General features: G+C 55.9%; 3 protein-coding genes across 3 annotated transcripts; all 3 read left to right on the top strand.

Moving 5' to 3' along the window:
* Positions 1 to 379: 379 nt before the first annotated feature.
* P175DRAFT_0477898 (uncharacterized protein) lies at positions 380 to 8954 on the top strand (the record flags this gene model as incomplete). Its single annotated transcript, XM_040895339.1, has 17 exons — positions 380 to 888; positions 953 to 1261; positions 1318 to 1537; positions 1595 to 1718; positions 1785 to 2372; positions 2434 to 3515; positions 3590 to 3869; positions 3954 to 5257; positions 5315 to 5411; positions 5491 to 5516; positions 5588 to 6715; positions 6810 to 6887; positions 6952 to 7026; positions 7098 to 7411; positions 7492 to 7666; positions 7733 to 8035; positions 8121 to 8954. 17 exons carry the CDS (start codon positions 380 to 382, stop codon positions 8952 to 8954), a joined length of 7446 nt encoding a protein of 2481 aa, XP_040753442.1.
* A 412-nt stretch (positions 8955 to 9366) lies between these two features.
* On the top strand, positions 9367 to 10347 carry P175DRAFT_0492653 (uncharacterized protein; the record flags this gene model as incomplete). Its single annotated transcript, XM_040895906.1, has 4 exons — positions 9367 to 9453; positions 9562 to 9782; positions 9845 to 9978; positions 10049 to 10347. The coding sequence occupies 4 exons, from the start codon at positions 9367 to 9369 to the stop codon at positions 10345 to 10347; spliced, it is 741 nt and encodes a 246-aa protein (XP_040753441.1).
* Positions 10348 to 11441: 1094 nt separating this feature from the next.
* P175DRAFT_0500902 (MDR family MFS transporter) lies at positions 11442 to 13936 on the top strand. Its single transcript, XM_040897050.1, has 4 exons — positions 11442 to 11943; positions 12002 to 12077; positions 12143 to 12453; positions 12510 to 13936. The coding sequence occupies exons 1-4, from the start codon at positions 11746 to 11748 to the stop codon at positions 13590 to 13592; spliced, it is 1668 nt and encodes a 555-aa protein (XP_040753440.1). The 5' UTR covers positions 11442 to 11745; the 3' UTR covers positions 13593 to 13936.
* The last annotated feature ends 2265 nt before the right edge of the window (positions 13937 to 16201 follow it).

Raw genomic sequence — 16201 nt, 5'->3', positions numbered from 1 at the left:
ACTCTATCTCTCTCGCTCTCGTCAGCAGGATTCTGCATGTTTAAAGTGTTCGTGATACTCTTACTTGCAGCAGGGAACTTTATTACTATCCTGAAAGGTTCTGATGCATGCCTCTCTAGCAGAAGAATACTGGATCCGTCAGGTCCGCATAGATTGCGTTGATCAGAGAGAGTAGAGCACACCAAGTGCACCGAGATGTTAGATAGAGCGAAAGATTTAAGAATCTTCGTAGATATAAGTTTCCTTTGCTATTAAATGGTGTCAATCTGTCGAGTCTGTTGTTCATATAAACCAACTGTGAATTCTCTTTGTTGTAGGAAAGAAAAGAAAGATAAAAAAAAATCCAAAGAAAAGACAGTCCTCACACCTCATCATCATCATGTCCTCTGAACCAGAGCCCATTGCTATTGTCGGGATGGCCTGTCGTCTTCCTGGCCAGGTCTCCAACCCGCAAGATCTATGGAATCTCGTTACTGCTGGGGGCTCCGGGGTGTGTGATATCCCTCTAAATCGCTTCAACGTGGCAGGGTTTCGATGCGCAGAGAGACTGCTGGGAAGCGTGACCATTCGTCGCGGTCACTACCTTGACCAGGACATCTGGGCCTTCGACAACCAGTTCTTCGGCATTACTGAGGAAGATGCCCGCAGCATGGACCCCCAGCAACGGCAGCTGCTGGAGGTTGCCTACGAGTGCCTTGAGTCGGCTGGTGTTCGGGTGGAAGACCTCAAAGGCACCCGCACCGGGGTGTTCTGTAGCATGTTCACCTGCGACTATAATCACATGCTAGTCCGTGATGCGGATTACCTGCCCATGTATTATGGCTTGGGAGTGACCCGGGCCATGCTTGCCAACCGTATCAGCCACGCATTTGACTGGCGAGGGCCAAGGTACGTCGTGGTGGTGGTGACGTGCGTGCATGTCGTGCAGTGCTGACATATAGATCTGGTTCAGTGCCATGGTGGACTCGGCCTGTTCCTCCTCCCTGACCGGGTTGCATTTGGCCTGCCAGGCCCTCCGGACGGGTGATTGTGATGCAGCACTCGTAGGCGCCGCGAATCTCCTCATCACACCCGAGATGGGGATGGGAATGGATCTTATTGGAAGCCTCGCGCAGGATGGCGTCAGCCGGAGCTTTGACGCCAACGCATCGGGATATGGTCGTGGGGAAGGCATCAACGCCGTCTTCGTCAAACGGCTGAGCGATGCGATCCTGAACGGCGATCCCGTGCGAGCCATTATCCGAGGCACAGCAGTTAATAAGTAAGTGCATGATGCCCCTGGAACTCCTCGAGGGAAACTAACTAGTTGGGTACTAGTGATGGCGGAACGGCAACGCTGTCAATGCCATCGAGCTCGTCCCATGAAGATCTTATCCGCCTGGCGTATGCGAATGCTGGCATCCACAACCTAGCAGAGACCGCTTATTTCGAATGCCACGGCACTGGCACGACTGTCGGCGACCCCATTGAAGTTTCCGCCATCGGGGCAGTCTTCTCGCCGTCCCGTGGAGCAGAGGATCCCTTATGGATTGGTTCGGTAAGTATCTCTTGATCTTTCGCCGCAGGTTAAGGTCCTGTTTACTGACCACCACAGACCAAGCCAAATATCGGGCATTCAGAGGCCGCATGTGGGCTGTCCAGCGTCATCAAAGTTGCTCAGGCGTTGGAGTATGGCCAGATCCCGCCAAATATTAATTTCCAAATCCCAAACCCGAAGAGTGAGTCCCGATGCTTTGTGTCCATTCCTGTTTAGCGCCTTGTTAGATATCTGACGCAAGGCATAGTTCAATTCGACGCCTGGAGAGTCCGGGTGCCGACTAAGAAAATCCGCTGGCCGTCAAAACCAGTCAGGCGGGCCAGCGTCAATTCCTTTGGGATTGGCGGCGCAAACGCCCATGTTGTTTTGGATGCTATCAACGCCGGCCAGCTCTTGGGGGCATCAGACCCGGCCGCCAGGGAGGTCCAGCGGCGTCCGTACCTTGGTATTGTCTCAGGCTCGTCGCCCGAAGCCCTGCAGCGGAATCTACGCCAATGGATAGAGTTCCTGGAGCAAGGGGATATTAATCTAGAGCATCTACCGCAGCTGCTATATGTTCTTAACAACCGTCGCAGTCTGCTAGCGTCCTGCCATGTCATGGTTGGATATGACATGCCCGCGATGATACAGTCACTGGCCTGCGGTGCAAAAGAATCCCCCCGGGCTGGCAGTGGTAAGAAGCCCGAGATCTGCTTCGTATTTAGCGGCCAGGGACTCCAGTGGTCGGCCATGGGACTCATCCTGATGGAGACATTTCCTCGGTTTTGCCAGACTATCCAGCAGCTGGATGCGATTATGGCTGACCTGGCCGGTGAAGAACAGTGGTCACTCCTCGGTAAGCACACCTTTCTTGTTGGTAGAATGGCGATGTATATGGACGCTGACGCGGCGGTTAGACAAACTTCGAGCTGGGGAATCACCTGGGGAGATAGACCAGCCCGAGTTCGCGCAACCTCTCTGCACGGCGGTCCAGATTGCACTGGTCGATCTGCTGGCCAGCTGGGATATCCAGCCCAAGATGGCGGTTGGACACTCATCAGGAGAGATTGCTGCTGCATACGCAGCTCAAGTACTCACAGCGCGTGAAGCCATGGCCATCGCATATTATCGCGGCCTAGTCCTGGTCCAGGCGCCTCTGGGAGCCATGTTGGCTGTGATGGGAAGCCATACCGGGGAAGAACTACAGCAACAGATCTCTAACAATGACCTGGATATTGCCTGCTTCAACAGCCCGAACAACATAACTGTTGCGGGCAACGCCCAGGGTATTGGCCGCCTCCAGGAACGCCTCGAGCAAATCGGGATGGTCTGCAAGCTACTGCAGGTTGATCGGGCGTATCACTCCCGCTCCCTGGATGGCATTGCATCAACCTACGCCGGCTTGCTGGCAGAGCTTGTGCATCCCCAGCCCGCCCGGATCCCCTTATATTCTGCACTCTGGGGTCGGCAAGTACAGGGCCCGGAATTGACACCCAAGTACTGGGAAGCAAATCTGCGCGAGCCCGTACGGTTCTATCAAGCCATCACCAAAGCACTGGAACATGACCCGTGCAATATCTTTGTCGAGGTAGGGCCGCACCGCGCTCTGTCCCGCGCCGTGGCCGAGATTCATTCCAGCCTACAGCGGCCGCCCTGTCTATATCTCTCCACCATGATTCGCCATACCGACTCGGCCTTGAACCTCGTCCATCTGGCGGGTGATTTAGTCGTGGCCGGGGTGCCTGTTAACCTGGAGGCTGTCAATGGCGAGAAGCCCCAGCCGGACATCCAGCACGCGCTTCTCCGCAAGCTACCCACATATGCGTGGGATCATTCACGGTCCTGGTGCAGTGAAACCCGCCCCAGTCGCGAATGGCGCTTTCGCCAACATCCGCGCCATGAGCTTCTGGGTAGTCGTCTTCCAGGAGCTGACCCGGCGGCACCAACATGGCGTAACATTCTACAGGCGGGTGATCTGTCATGGGCGATGGACTACCAGGTAAGGGAACCCCAGTGGGAGGACTTGCTGCGTGCATTGTGCTATGGAGTCTTTTGGACTCACGCTTAATATAGATCCACGGTGTTGTCACTCTTCCTGTCTCCGCGATGATTGCCATGGTCATCGAGGCCATGTATCAGATAATCGGGCACGATCGACCCCAGCAATGGCAGTCGGGTGTTCTCTCGATCCATGACCTGCGTCATCCGCACCCTCTGGCAATCCCGGGGGGCGAATCCATTGAAATTCTGCTTAATCTACGCCCCGTGGTGGAAGGGCAGGAATTGGCGCGCCCCGAATACGAGTTCAGCGTCGCATCCATCGCGTTGGATGTCCGTACTACCCATGCCCTAGGTAGAGTGGAAATCGAACTAGGTATGTCCCAGGCCTAATACCGCGCGTTTGTCGTTGGTGTGGTGCTTATTCTCCCGGCTCCAGGTGCGATCGCTTCCTCCATCGACCGCATAGGACCCGTCACGGACCGAACCATCGGCGTCTCCATGGAGCAAATGTACCAGTCCTGGTCTCGCGCCGGCCACCGCTACGGCCCCAGCTTTCGTCTCCTAGCACAAGCCACGGCGCATCCTCGCCGCGATCGATGCAGCGCGACAGTGGATGCTAGTGGGAAAATCCCACTCTCCCCGCGCGACAGCCGGTATGTTGTCCACCCCGTTATCTTGGACGCGGCCATCCAGACTACCCTCATTGCCCAATCTCGCGGCATCTCCCTCGAGCACGACGGGATCTCGCTGCCCTCGCGAATGGGCGAGTTCCGGTTGCGCTTGTCGGACGCCAATCCGTCCCAGCTGGAGGTGTTGACGGACACCCACGCGAATTCGACGAGTCCGAGCCGCTTCGACGTCGATTGTTTTGCGGCTGGCTCCGGCAATCAGGTGTGCTGGATAAGGGACCTCGTCATGGCACATCACCCGTCGCCTCGCGAGGGCTCTGACTTGGCCCGGCGCGATCGCGACGTCCCCTTCCTCCGGCAGGTGTGGAAGCCTGATGCAGCTCACCTGTTCTTCTCGACACTGGCGGACTCCACCCTGGTGCCGCGATCAAGCGTCCCCTTGCATCAAGTCGAACTGCTGGAACGCTTTATCAGCCATCTCTCGCGACAGGCCGTTGCTGCTCAGATCCGGCCGGGGCCCAATGCACCAGCGCACATGGCTGCCTTCGCTGGGTGGCTCCAACACCATGCGCAGCGATACCCGCCCTTCGTGTTGCCGGACGCTGACGTCCCAGAGCCAGACATCTTATCGCGCCTTCTTTCAACCGAACTACGCGATATTGCACACTTTCCGGATGTCCAGCTGGCCCTCCGGCTCGCCGCCCACATGGACGTGATCTTCGCCGGCGAGCAGGACGCCCTGTCGGTGATGCTCGAAGACCGGCTGCTGAACCAGCTCTATGAAACCGGGTTAATGGCCGTCAGCCTCAACGAGCAGATGCAATTCATGGCCGAGATGATGGCGCACAAGAACCCCAACCTGCGCATCCTGGAGATCGGAGCTGGAACCGGCGGCACCACCCTGCCGCTGCTGCGCGGCTTCACGGCGCCCAACGGCCAGTGGATGTATCAGTCCTACACCTTTACCGACATCTCCGTAGGATTTTTCGAGAAGGCCAAGGCCAAGTTCGCTGACTGGGGGGACATGCTCTTCCAGCCGCTGAACATTGAAATGGACCCGGTTGAGCAGGGGTTCACTCCCCAGGGATACGATCTCATCGTGGCGTCGAATGTAAGTAACTAATCCCTCCTTTCTTCCGCGATTCACATCGTGCTGACCGCTGTGAAGGTCCTTCACGCAACGGCTGATATGTCGCGCACGATGAGCCATGTGCGTCTACTCCTGCGCCCGGGTGGTCATCTGTTGTTGGGCGAGCTGGCAGGAGGTCAGTATACGCTTTCTGGAGGATGGGAGACGCTGGGCTGACTGACTGACTGACTGACTGACTGACTATGGTGATTTAGATTACTCAACGCCTGGATACTTAATGGTAAGCACTGCTGAATCTTCTGTGTTTTCTGCGTGATCGCCAGTCAATACTGACCCTATTCTCGTTCGCAGGGCGCGCTCTCCGGATGGTGGCTCCGGTCTCAAAGCCCTACGTGCAACGGACCGGGTCTGTCGGTTGAAGAATGGGAATCTGTCCTGACTGCGGCTCACTTCACGCCTCCGCTGACCGTACCGAGTCTGCAATCAGACGGCACGGCGTGGTCGCCATTCTCGACCGTCATGATTGCCACGGCAGTCGAGCCGGCCCGCGAGCCATCGCCAGCCATCCACCAGCGGATCTATCTCGTGTCGCGGAAGTCCGCAAGTCTCGGGCCCAAGCTGGCCGAATCGCTGTCCAGCGCTGATGAAGCCAAAGTAGTGATACCTGTAGACCTAGCCTCTCTCTCCACGCTCGCCGATGACGTCCGGCATGAGGACTGCGTCGTCATTCTTGACGAGGGATCCGACACGCTTCTGCTGTCCATGACTGAACGTGAGCTCCGCGGCCTCTACCAGATCCTCGATCAGCATCACCGAGTGGTCTGGGCGACGGTGCCAGCTCGGAACTTCCCGTCCAACCCATCTCAGGGGTTGGTCGCGGGCTTTGCCAGGGCGATGCGGAGCCATCCCCAGCCACGGCGAGTAGTCACCGTCGAGATGAGCAGCCGGCGCCCTGAAACACTGGGTTCCGTCCTGTCCCACGTCATTAAATTCTACCCGGTGGTTGTTGATCCGCCCCAAGCCCGCGACTGGGAGTTCCTCGAACGCGACGGCCAGCTTTATGTCGGCCGGCTGGACCAGGACCCGGTGCTGCAGTCAGCCTACGGCGCGTTCCGAACGCAGGAGATCCCCCACACCAAGCTCCTAGCCGAACCCTACGGCCTCACGAGTCAGCAGGGCAACTTGACTTGGGTTCCACGGTCTCTGGAGGATTCCAACCCCGGTCGCACGGTTGTGGTGGAAGTCAAGGCCGTCGGCCTTCGGCTGGCCCTGGGGGCTGTCACATCGTCGTCCACGGGAGGATATCCGGGTACGACGAGCCTTGCCCAGGAGTGCGTGGGTATCTTGCGCGAATGCAGCAGCGCCAGTGGACTCCAGCCTGGGGATCGAGTGCTGGTCGTGGCCGAGGACGCCTTCCAGACAATCATACGCGTTCCCGAGACATGCTGCAAGAAGATCCCGGATACGATATCCCTAGAAGTATGTGCGCCGCTTTGTGTCTTTTCTTCCCAATCTGTTTCCGCGGCTTCGCATCGTGGTCTTTTCTTGGAACCACACTGACCTCCTCTTCTAGGAAGCAGCAGCCCTACCCATCCCTTTGATTGCCGCGTGGCACGGCCTGGTGGAAATCGGCCGAATCTCCAGTCGTGATGTAGGTTAAACATTCCAATTCGTCGAGGATCGTGAGTCCGCTAACATGCCCTCTCTCGCCCCAGCGCGTGCTTGTCTTCGATGCTGCCTCTGCAGTCGGGATTGCGGCCATTCAAGTTGCCTGCCGGGCCCATGCAGACGTGAGTGATGCTCCTCGGTGTCAATCCCCCCCCCTCCCCCCAACGAAGGAGATACTAATTGCTAGATCCAGGTATACGCCGTCGTTGCTACCAGTGATGACTGCGCATTCATGATGCAGCGCTGCGGACTCGCCGCGTCACGCGTCATCGTGCTGCAGGACAGCGGCCATCTCGTGTGCGGTGACGAATTTGATATAATCTTCGACCCTCGCGAGGGCTCGCCGGATCCATTGGTGTCTGGCCTGGCCTGGCACGGCCACTATCTGGAGGTGACCACTCTGCCACGAGACAGCGCCAGCACCCGAGAGGTGACGATGGTGAACTCGACCTTCTCAACCGTCGATATCGCACAGCTGGTGGCAACCAATCCCACACGGGTGGGCATGTATGGCTGTCTCTCTCCACCGGTTTTGGGAATCTCCATGGCAAGACTCCGCTGACCCTTTTGGAACTCTCTCTCTGTAGGATCCTCGACACGGTTCTCAAACTGATGGAGAACGACGAGTTGTCTGTGCGGGCTCCTAGCCAGGCTTACCCGCTGAGCGATCTGGACACGGCATTGGACAGCACCCGGTTGGCAGTCGGTTCGGCCAGGCCGGTGGTTCAGCTCGAGCTCGACGCGACAGGGTCCTTGATCAAAGTGAGTGCGAACCATCACCCGCCACCTTGGTGTATATACTAAAGCAGCACACAACAAACGCCAAAGGTTCCCACCCGGACCATATCGTTCGATGCCACTAGCAGCTACCTTCTTATTGGGCCGGTCGAGGGCTTAGGGCGAGCCATCGCAACATGGATGGCCCAACGGGGCGCCTCGCATCTCCTCTTCCTGGTCCCCAGCCCTGGTGCAACCGCAGAGACGGATGGTTTGTATCGCGACTTGGCCGCCTACGGGTGTGAAGCTAGTCTCTTTTCCGGTGACATGAGCCGTTCTGATACAATCTCGAAATGTCTGGCCTGGGCCAAGTATCCCATTCGTGGAGTCATCTATCTCCCCATAGCGGCCAGCGTATGTGCCAGCCAACGATTCATTCTTCTACCCGTATATACATTCCGATTCCCCATGCTCGGGCTGACGTTTGGCTTCACTGCAGGTCACCCCGCTCATACATCAAGCAGCCCATGACTTCGCGTCGAAGGTCACTCCCACCGTGCAAGGATGCATGAACCTCCACAAAGCATTCCACGACAACGAGCTCCGATTCCTTCTTCTCCTGGGCTCGATCAGCGGATCGACCGCTGCATCTGCCCCAACCAACGCCTTTCTCAGCTCGTTCGTGCGATTCCGCCAACAGTTAGGCCAGGCAGCCCGCGCGGTGCATCTCGGCCCGGTGGAAGGCCTCGACCAAGACGCCCAGCAGAGCGCCCCTTCACTTACTGAGCAGCAGCTATTCCACCTCCTCGAGGCTGCCCTCCAGCAGCCCCCGGTCCGCGATGACCCATATGCGATGAACGACCTGGCCCAAGGCCTGAGTCTCTCCGCTATGCAGAGCCCCCCCTCGACGGACCGGCTCTGGGCCCACGACCGAAGATTCGCCCGGCTGCTGAAAAGCGCCCGTTCCAGCGATCCCAACGCCTCACCCCGGCATGCTGGCGGTGCCTCAACACAGCACGCATCGGCCGCCCGGGTTCGTTCGCTCATTCGCGACCCCGACTCCTCTCAAGATGCCGCTGCTCTCCTCCCGGGGCTGGTTCAGACCGCGCTGACGGAAAAGCTGACCAGCATTCTCTCTCTGTCTGTCGAGGAGCTTGATATCTCGCAGCCCGCCACGGCGTACGGAATGGACTCGCTGGTCGCGCTGGAGATGCGATCCTGGGTCCGCTCCGAGTTTCTGGCGGAGCTTCTCCCGGCGGATTTCCTGGGTTCGAACACCATCCACGACATCGCGGAGAAACTGTGTCAGCGCATCATGGGAGACCAATCTTAGTCGTAGCCAATTCGGGCAGACTGCTTAAGACTTTTTTTTTTTTTTTTTTTTTTTTTCAACTTTTCATACACCTCACCTCACTCATGCAAAGGTTAGAAATCGCGGTATTCAACAATGCACTAGAAATTCAATCACATCTTGTAAGATCCGATTGTAAGCCTATAACCGATTGATCGTGCATTCGATGCTGTCATCGAATGCCCAAAGCATTGTCGTGCAGGAGCTGGGTGTCACCGGTCACTTTGTCTCCTCGTGTATAAAAACCCGGACATCCCCTCTGCTATCAGGCTGATTCTCTCTCTCTCTCTTCCTCCTCCCAGCCTAGTTGTAGCAGCAGAGTTCAACACCTAGTCCTTCTTCTCCTTGCTCCTTGAACCCTCTTCCCGCTTTCTTTTCCAACAGACATAGCACCATGGCCGCCCTACCGGATTTCGTCGACCGGTTTCGCGAGATCGGTGAAAGCGATCCAGCCACCCAAGGGTGCTGGTATATCGTTGCAGTATGTCAGCCAGAACTAGTCCCAAATAACAATCACTGCCGTTGTGCTTGGATACCCGCCTTGATGTTGGAACTGCGCTCGTGGACCGTCCCACTAACAACCAACTAGGCCGTGGCATTGACAGCCGCCGGGGAAGGTTCCTGCATCGTGGAACTCTATCAACGTGCAACGCATGGGCTGACGCTGGAGGCCGAGAAAGCCGTCCAGCGTCGGCTCAAGGAGGCTCTTCTCAAGACCAGCATCATCTGTGGGATTCCTCGCGCGCTCGAGGCGCTTCTCCCGTTGATCAACAGTCTCAGCGAGGAACAAGTGGAGGATTACGGCCCACGGTCAAACCAATCCCTCCATGGCCTCTCCGTCCCACCGCACCGGCTAACCAAGTCGAGAGCAGAACGGAAGCGATGGAGCGCGGTGAAACGCGCGAACAGCGAAGGCACCGGGCACGCGGCTACCTCGACACCATCTGGACCCCTGCATATGCGGGGGAAGGCCTCGGGGCCATGTTGAAGTTCCACACTGATCTCAGTGAGTGCTGGGGCAGGACTGCTGCGGGAACGAGAAGCGGCTAGGCGTTTCGCTAACTCCTCCCTTGTAGATCTGCTTGTTCTCGACGCCGTGTACGGGCTGTGGCTCACGGAGGACCGGATCCTGGGTCCTGTCGAGACGCAGATGTGCAACGTCGCGGCCATGATCTGCTCTAGTTGTCCGGTGCAAGCAACCTGGCATACCAAGGGCTTGATCAAGCATGGAGGAGGCATGCAACAGGCTCGTTTTGTCGAAGAGGTGGCTTTGGCTGTGGCAGCCCAGTATGGATGCAGCACCGCGGGCCTCGTCCCTGTCGACCGCATTGATTTTGACGAGTCCGTGGGAATGTTGGATCGGCCTGCAGAGTGAGAGGGCAGTGTCTCAGGTACTGCGTAGTTGTTTTCATATCATGCAATCCACAATGCGCGCGTTTCTCTTTGTACTCTCCGTATCCAAGCTTAGTTGACTGCAACGGTCATATTGCGGACAACTGCGCGCGGGTCCCTTTGGAAATTCATGGATACGTACAGAATAAGTTGAGAGTGCCGGCGCCACGACGCAATATAAACAATCCACAGTTATAATGGGAAATGCCAAAGATTCCCCAAGGAATACAGGAATAGGATAAAGTGACTCTTCCAGCTGCAGCAGGGCAGCGAACAATCCGCTTCCATTCGCCCGAATCGTTTATCTGAATCAGGCTCCAGACTGGTAGTTAACTAACCATAGTGCTTACTGCTTCATGTCCAAATCTCACCCAAATCTACTCATCCACCATGGTTTACTAGCCACGCAAGGAATCAGACGGCCGAATTCAACCGAGCCATATTAACTCCCTACCTGGGGGCTGTCTTGAACAGCAATTGTGCCCATACCCTCCCGTGGACAGTTACTCGGGCAGCTAAATTCCAATTGAGCTAGGCTGCGTCAAGACCAGAATAATGGTACAAGCGAATCCGGCCCGATTACCCTGGTCTATGGAAACGGCCGTACAGCGTGATGGGTCAGTGCCTTGCGGCTGAAAGGCTTCGTGGGTTTGAACCGCAGCCTCGTACCAATCACTGTGGAGGACGCAGACAGCACATGGATTGGGCTGAGCTGACAGTGCACACCTGGCCCTGATTAATTCGGATATACTCCGTGCAGAGTAGAAGAAGAAGCAGTATTATTAGGCACTGGCGTTGTTTTAACTGATGAGCTGAGACCATGTAGGGTCACCGCTCAGGTACATTATCATGGGATAACTAGGTAGCGAAGGGGCACGAGGGGCAACGGATTCAGGAGCTTGGAAACGCAATAAACTTCCGCTAACGAAGACCGGAATAGCTTCTCGCGACTGTTTTTTAGGTTAAACCAACAATTCGGCTGGAGTTGTCGGCTCTCATTGGAGGATGGATGCAAGTCGGGAGAATAAACTATCCGCCTGCCAACGGAATCCAAGAAGCCCCCAACCGGCCGAATACATTGGATCGAATCCGATGACTCGGCTTGCGGTTGCATTGTTTTGCGCTGGCTCTTCGCTCGGGGGGTCTAGCAGCTAGCTTGATCTGAAGCTCGCGAAGCCGCAAATCCTTTTGGTATGGTTGAGGAAAAGGGGCCTGTGTGCCTCTGACTCAAGCGGCTGTTGAATCGGTCCGCTGGGTAGATTAATTTGTTGTTGAGATTCCTGCACGCCGAAGAGCCCTGTGTATATATGTCAACGAACGCGTGCTCACTTGATAGATGTTCCACACAGAAATCAACAGTCTTAATCAAAGCATCAGCGCCATGAGCAAAGAAACCCTGGTTCTGGGCCGAGACGCCCCCGATCCCTCCAGCCAGAAGCCGTCCAAGGAAGACAATGGCACCTCGCAAGGGCTGCCGGAGTTCACTCTGGGCAAACGCGGAATCCTTGCCTTTTTTACCTTGTCGGTTTTGACCCTGATGGTTGCTCTCGATGGAACCTCCATCTCCGTTGCGTTGCCTGTTCGTATTGACTGCCCCCGGACTAGTGACAAGAGGAGAGCTTACACAACTGCAATAGATCATAACGCAGGATCTGGATGGAACGGCTATAGAAGCGTTTTGGAGCGGAACGTCATTTCTCCTCTGCTCAACAGGTAGCTATATGCATTCCACACTCGCGCAACACCCAAGGTAACGCCAAAGTTAACATCGCGGCCAGTTTTCCAACCCAACTTCGCGTCGTTCTCGAATATCTTTGGTAGGCGGCCTATGGTACTGATTGCCCTGACTTTGTTCTTTGTCGGAACCGTTGTGGCCTCGGTTGCCAAAAACTTCACCTACATGCTGGTGGGCCGCTCGATTCAGGGCGTCGGGGGTGGAGGGTTGATCGCGCTGAGTGAGGTTATCGTGACCGACCTGGTTCCCTTGCGTCTTCGAGGAAAGTATTTTGGTTTTTTGTCTGGGATGTGGAGTGTTGGGTCAGTGACAGGGCCGATACTGGGTGGTGGATTCTCCCAGAGTGTCAACTGGGTATGTTTTGCGACCTCGATCCGAATATGTGCAATCCGGAGACTGACATATCTAAGCGTTGGATCTTCTACATCAACTATCCGTTCATCGGTGTCGGGGCTGTCTGTATCCTGCTATTTCTCAAGCTCAACATCCTTCCGACTTCGCTGGCCGAGAAACTGCGCCAAATCGACTACGTCGGCACGATCATCTTCGTCGGCAGCCTGTCGTCGTTCTTGATCCCGCTGACCTGGGGCGGGATTCTCTATTCCTGGGATTCATGGCGCACTCTTGTGCCCCTGATCGTCGGCGTCTGCGGGCTGGTGGTCTTCGCCTATTACGAGTACCGATTCGCCAAAGACCCGATTATGCCGCCGGTCATCTTCCAGAACCGCAGCGCCACCGTGTCCTTCATCGGCAGTATCTTCCAGGGGCTCGTGCTCTGGTGCGTCCTCTACTACCTGCCATTGTACTACGAGGCTGTCAAGGGATATACGCCGATCGTCGCCGGGGTCGCCTTGTTCCCAGATACCTTCACCGTGGCCCCGAGCGCCATGATGGTCGGTATCCTCGTCACCAAATACGGACATTACCGGTGGGCCATCTGGCTCGGATGGTTCCTATCGACGCTGGGCCTGGGGGTGCTTTGCTACCTGAAGGTGGACACGAGCATCCCGGCGTGGATCTTCATCAACATGGTCTCGGGCATCGGCCTGGGGCTGCTTTTCCCGGCCCTCGGCTTCGCCATCCAGGCCTCCGCCACCAACGAGACCCTGGCCATGTCGGTCGCGATGTTCAGCTTCTTCCGCGCCATGGGCCAGGCCCTGGGCGTCGCGATCGGGGGCGTGGTGTTCCAGAACGAAATGTACCGCAATCTCCTCCAGTACCCTGCGTTTGCGGCCGTGGCGCGCGAATACAGCCAGGACGCTGCGGGTCTCGTGCAGGTCCTCAAGCAAATGCCGGACGGGGCCGACAAACTCGCCCTCCGGACGGCGTACACGGACAGCTTGCGGATTGTGTGGGCCGTGTGCTGCGCGGTTTGCGGCGTCGCCTTTGTCCTGAGCCTATTCACGCAGAGCTATGACCTCAATCGCGCGCTGAATAGTACCCAGGGGTTACGGCAGGAGAAGAAACCCCAGGCGGACGTCGAGTCGGAATGAGCTGGTGTCAGGGCGAATACTACTTCTTAGATTTAACGAACTTTATGTAACTATCATAGACCTCTCTCCCTGTCATACTTTCATTATAAACATCGTGAGTTGTTTTTGGCATCCCTGCATTCTCATACTGAAGCTACCATTCCTAACGGGTAGTATTTTACGGTGTCCGGGAAGACCCTGAGAATTGGTGGAATCCATCAATCTGAAGGTATTCCTTCTGATTCTCCTCCGTATATCTGATGCATCCGGTATTCGAGATCACTCCATGAAAGACCCTAATACATTCCTCTATCGTTGGTCCTCTCCTTCCGTATAATATATATATATCTATATTTGACATACAAGTTGTATTACATTATCCTAAACAGTCAACTATTCAAAATCTACGATATCATCCCGAACATATCTTCCAGGGCTATTAGTAAGTGACTTGCGTGAGAACCAGGGATTGCAATTCAAACAGTAGAAGACGAATGCGTTATATCAGATACAAGGAGAGAGCATTAGTATGATGCTGGGCAAGCGGTGACCACCACCGTCTCTGTGCGATAGATCGTGCGCATGGGTTTCTTGGACGTGGTGGTGGGCAGGGTATTCTCGGAGCCTCCATTCGAAGATCCCAGGGTAGTGGTGGTGGTGATTGATGGCTTAGCATTGCCTGTAACTTCAGCGTTGCCTGTAGCCTGTGCATTACCGGTAGGTTCGGCAGTACCTGTAGGCTCAGCATTACCGCTAGACTCAGCATTACCCGTAGGCACAGCATTGCCTGTGGCCTGGGCATTATCGCTAGGTTCGGCATTCCCTGTAGGCTTAGCAGTACCAGGACCATCAGCACCCGTAGGCACAGCGTGGGCTGTTTCCGTAACTGGGCAGATGGTCGTGGATACAAGAACCGTCTCTGTGATGGTATACGTCGACTGTAGGCTCTCTGGGCAACTAGCGCTCCCAAACGGGCACAGTGTACGCGTCGCAGGACGGGTAGTGAAGATGCTGGATGTGGTCACGGTAGGTTGGATTGATTGCGCAGTCTCGGTCACTGGACACACGGTGGTATATGCGACGACAGTCTCAGTTGTGACGTATGTAGTGCGGGATGAGGCAGGGCAATTGACGACGCTGGAGGGGCATGCAGTGATTGTGGAAGTGTACGTTGTGAGCACCGTGGAGGTGGTAACCTGGGAAGACGTTGGAGGGACGGTGATAGTAACGGTAGGAATACTGGATGTGACCGGCTTTGAGGTACCGATGGAAACGCCAGAGGTGATCGAGTTTGTCGTAGCGACAGAAACGCCGGATGTTACCGACTTTGTAGTAATGCCAGGGATGCCGGATGCTGACTTTGTTGTGCTGACGATAGGGATGCCGGATGTCGACCTTGTAAAACCGGTAGTCGATGAGGCCGGTTTGGAGCCAGGACGCGAGACGGATGTCGAAAACGTTACCGCACTGGAACAAGCGCGTGTAGAAGTTGGGCGAATAGCCCTAGATGAAGAGAAAGGCCGCGACGACGGCGAGACAGCAATGGAGGGGGTTCGGATAACAGCAGATGAACTGGCACGAACGGAAGAGCTTGGGCGAACACGACGAGTGCAGGAACGAGTGACGGGAGCTGAACTGGGAGTGACTGGGGACGAAGAGCTCGAAACGAGAATGGAGCTGGATGGCGGAGCAGATACCGGAGATGACACCGAAGACGACACCGGAGAAGATACTGGGGAAGACGCTGGAGAAGATACCGGAGATGACGCTGCAGACACTGCAGAAGACACCGGGCTCACAGATGTTTCTGAAACAGACAAGACGGAAGACGAGCTCGCAACAGCCGTAGGCGATGGAGTCGACGTGACGCAAGTTTCGGTAGTTGACAGTGGCAGCAGGAAATTGTCCAGGTCTAATCGTGCCCAGCTCCCTGTACAACCAAAGGAAAAGTAGATCGTGTGGCTTGTCGACGTCGGAGTAAACGAGATGGAATAGGAAGTCCAATCCGGAGAGGAGCCATATGTCGCGGGATAAACCTGGGAGCGTCCAAGAAAGCCGCTCCAAGAGTCCTTTGCAAAGCCATGATAACAGAAAAGGCTTGTCCCACTAACAGACTGCGTATAGACCAGGCGGTAATCTACCGAGAGTGTGTACGTTTTGGAGGTATCCAGCCCAGTCAGTTTCTGAGAAAGATACGTCCAGGTGGAGGTTTCTTGAACCGTGCTGAAGTAGACCATTCACCGTTAATTTGGCACAATCCAGGCCAGGCGAAGAGATGAATCGCTTACAAGTAGTAGTTGCCATCCTCAGCACCGCCGGAGACTACGCTCCCATCGTAGGTGGTGCCAGTGGCCCTGAAAGCAGTCCAATCAGCCAAATCACCCGTCTCGAATGATGGGTTGAGGTAGGCATTGTCCACGTCGGTGGTGCACGTCACTTCCGCTCTAACTGGGCTGATTAGACAACTGGAAAGCCATACAGCTCCCAAGAACAAGCCTTCGATCTTCAGCATTTCTAGCAAAAATGAGTGACTGGGTTGAAGCGGGGGTCTTAAACGAATGACGATGGTTGGGAAACACGGCTTCAACCAGAAAAAGAAACCAACGACCTGAAATAAGAGGGAATGAGGG

Source organism: Aspergillus ochraceoroseus (assembly GCF_002846915.1).
Source record: "Aspergillus ochraceoroseus IBT 24754 chromosome Unknown P175scaffold_3, whole genome shotgun sequence".
Taxonomy (NCBI): domain Eukaryota; kingdom Fungi; phylum Ascomycota; class Eurotiomycetes; order Eurotiales; family Aspergillaceae; genus Aspergillus; species Aspergillus ochraceoroseus.
This window is presented reverse-complemented; position numbering and strand designations above follow the sequence as displayed.

What these genes read in the sequence shown, in the direction of transcription:
- P175DRAFT_0500902 (XM_040897050.1), top strand. Translation starts at nt 11,746, where the DNA reads ATGAGCAAAGAAACCCTGGTTCTGGGCCGAGACGCCCCCGATCCCTCC. An exon ending in ATTTCTCCTCTGCTCAACAG is followed by an intron (nt 12,078 to 12,142) that starts GTAGCTATATGC and finishes CATCGCGGCCAG; the next exon opens with TTTTCCAACCCAACTTCGCG. An exon ending in TCTCCCAGAGTGTCAACTGG is followed by an intron (nt 12,454 to 12,509) that starts GTATGTTTTGCG and finishes GACATATCTAAG; the next exon opens with CGTTGGATCTTCTACATCAA.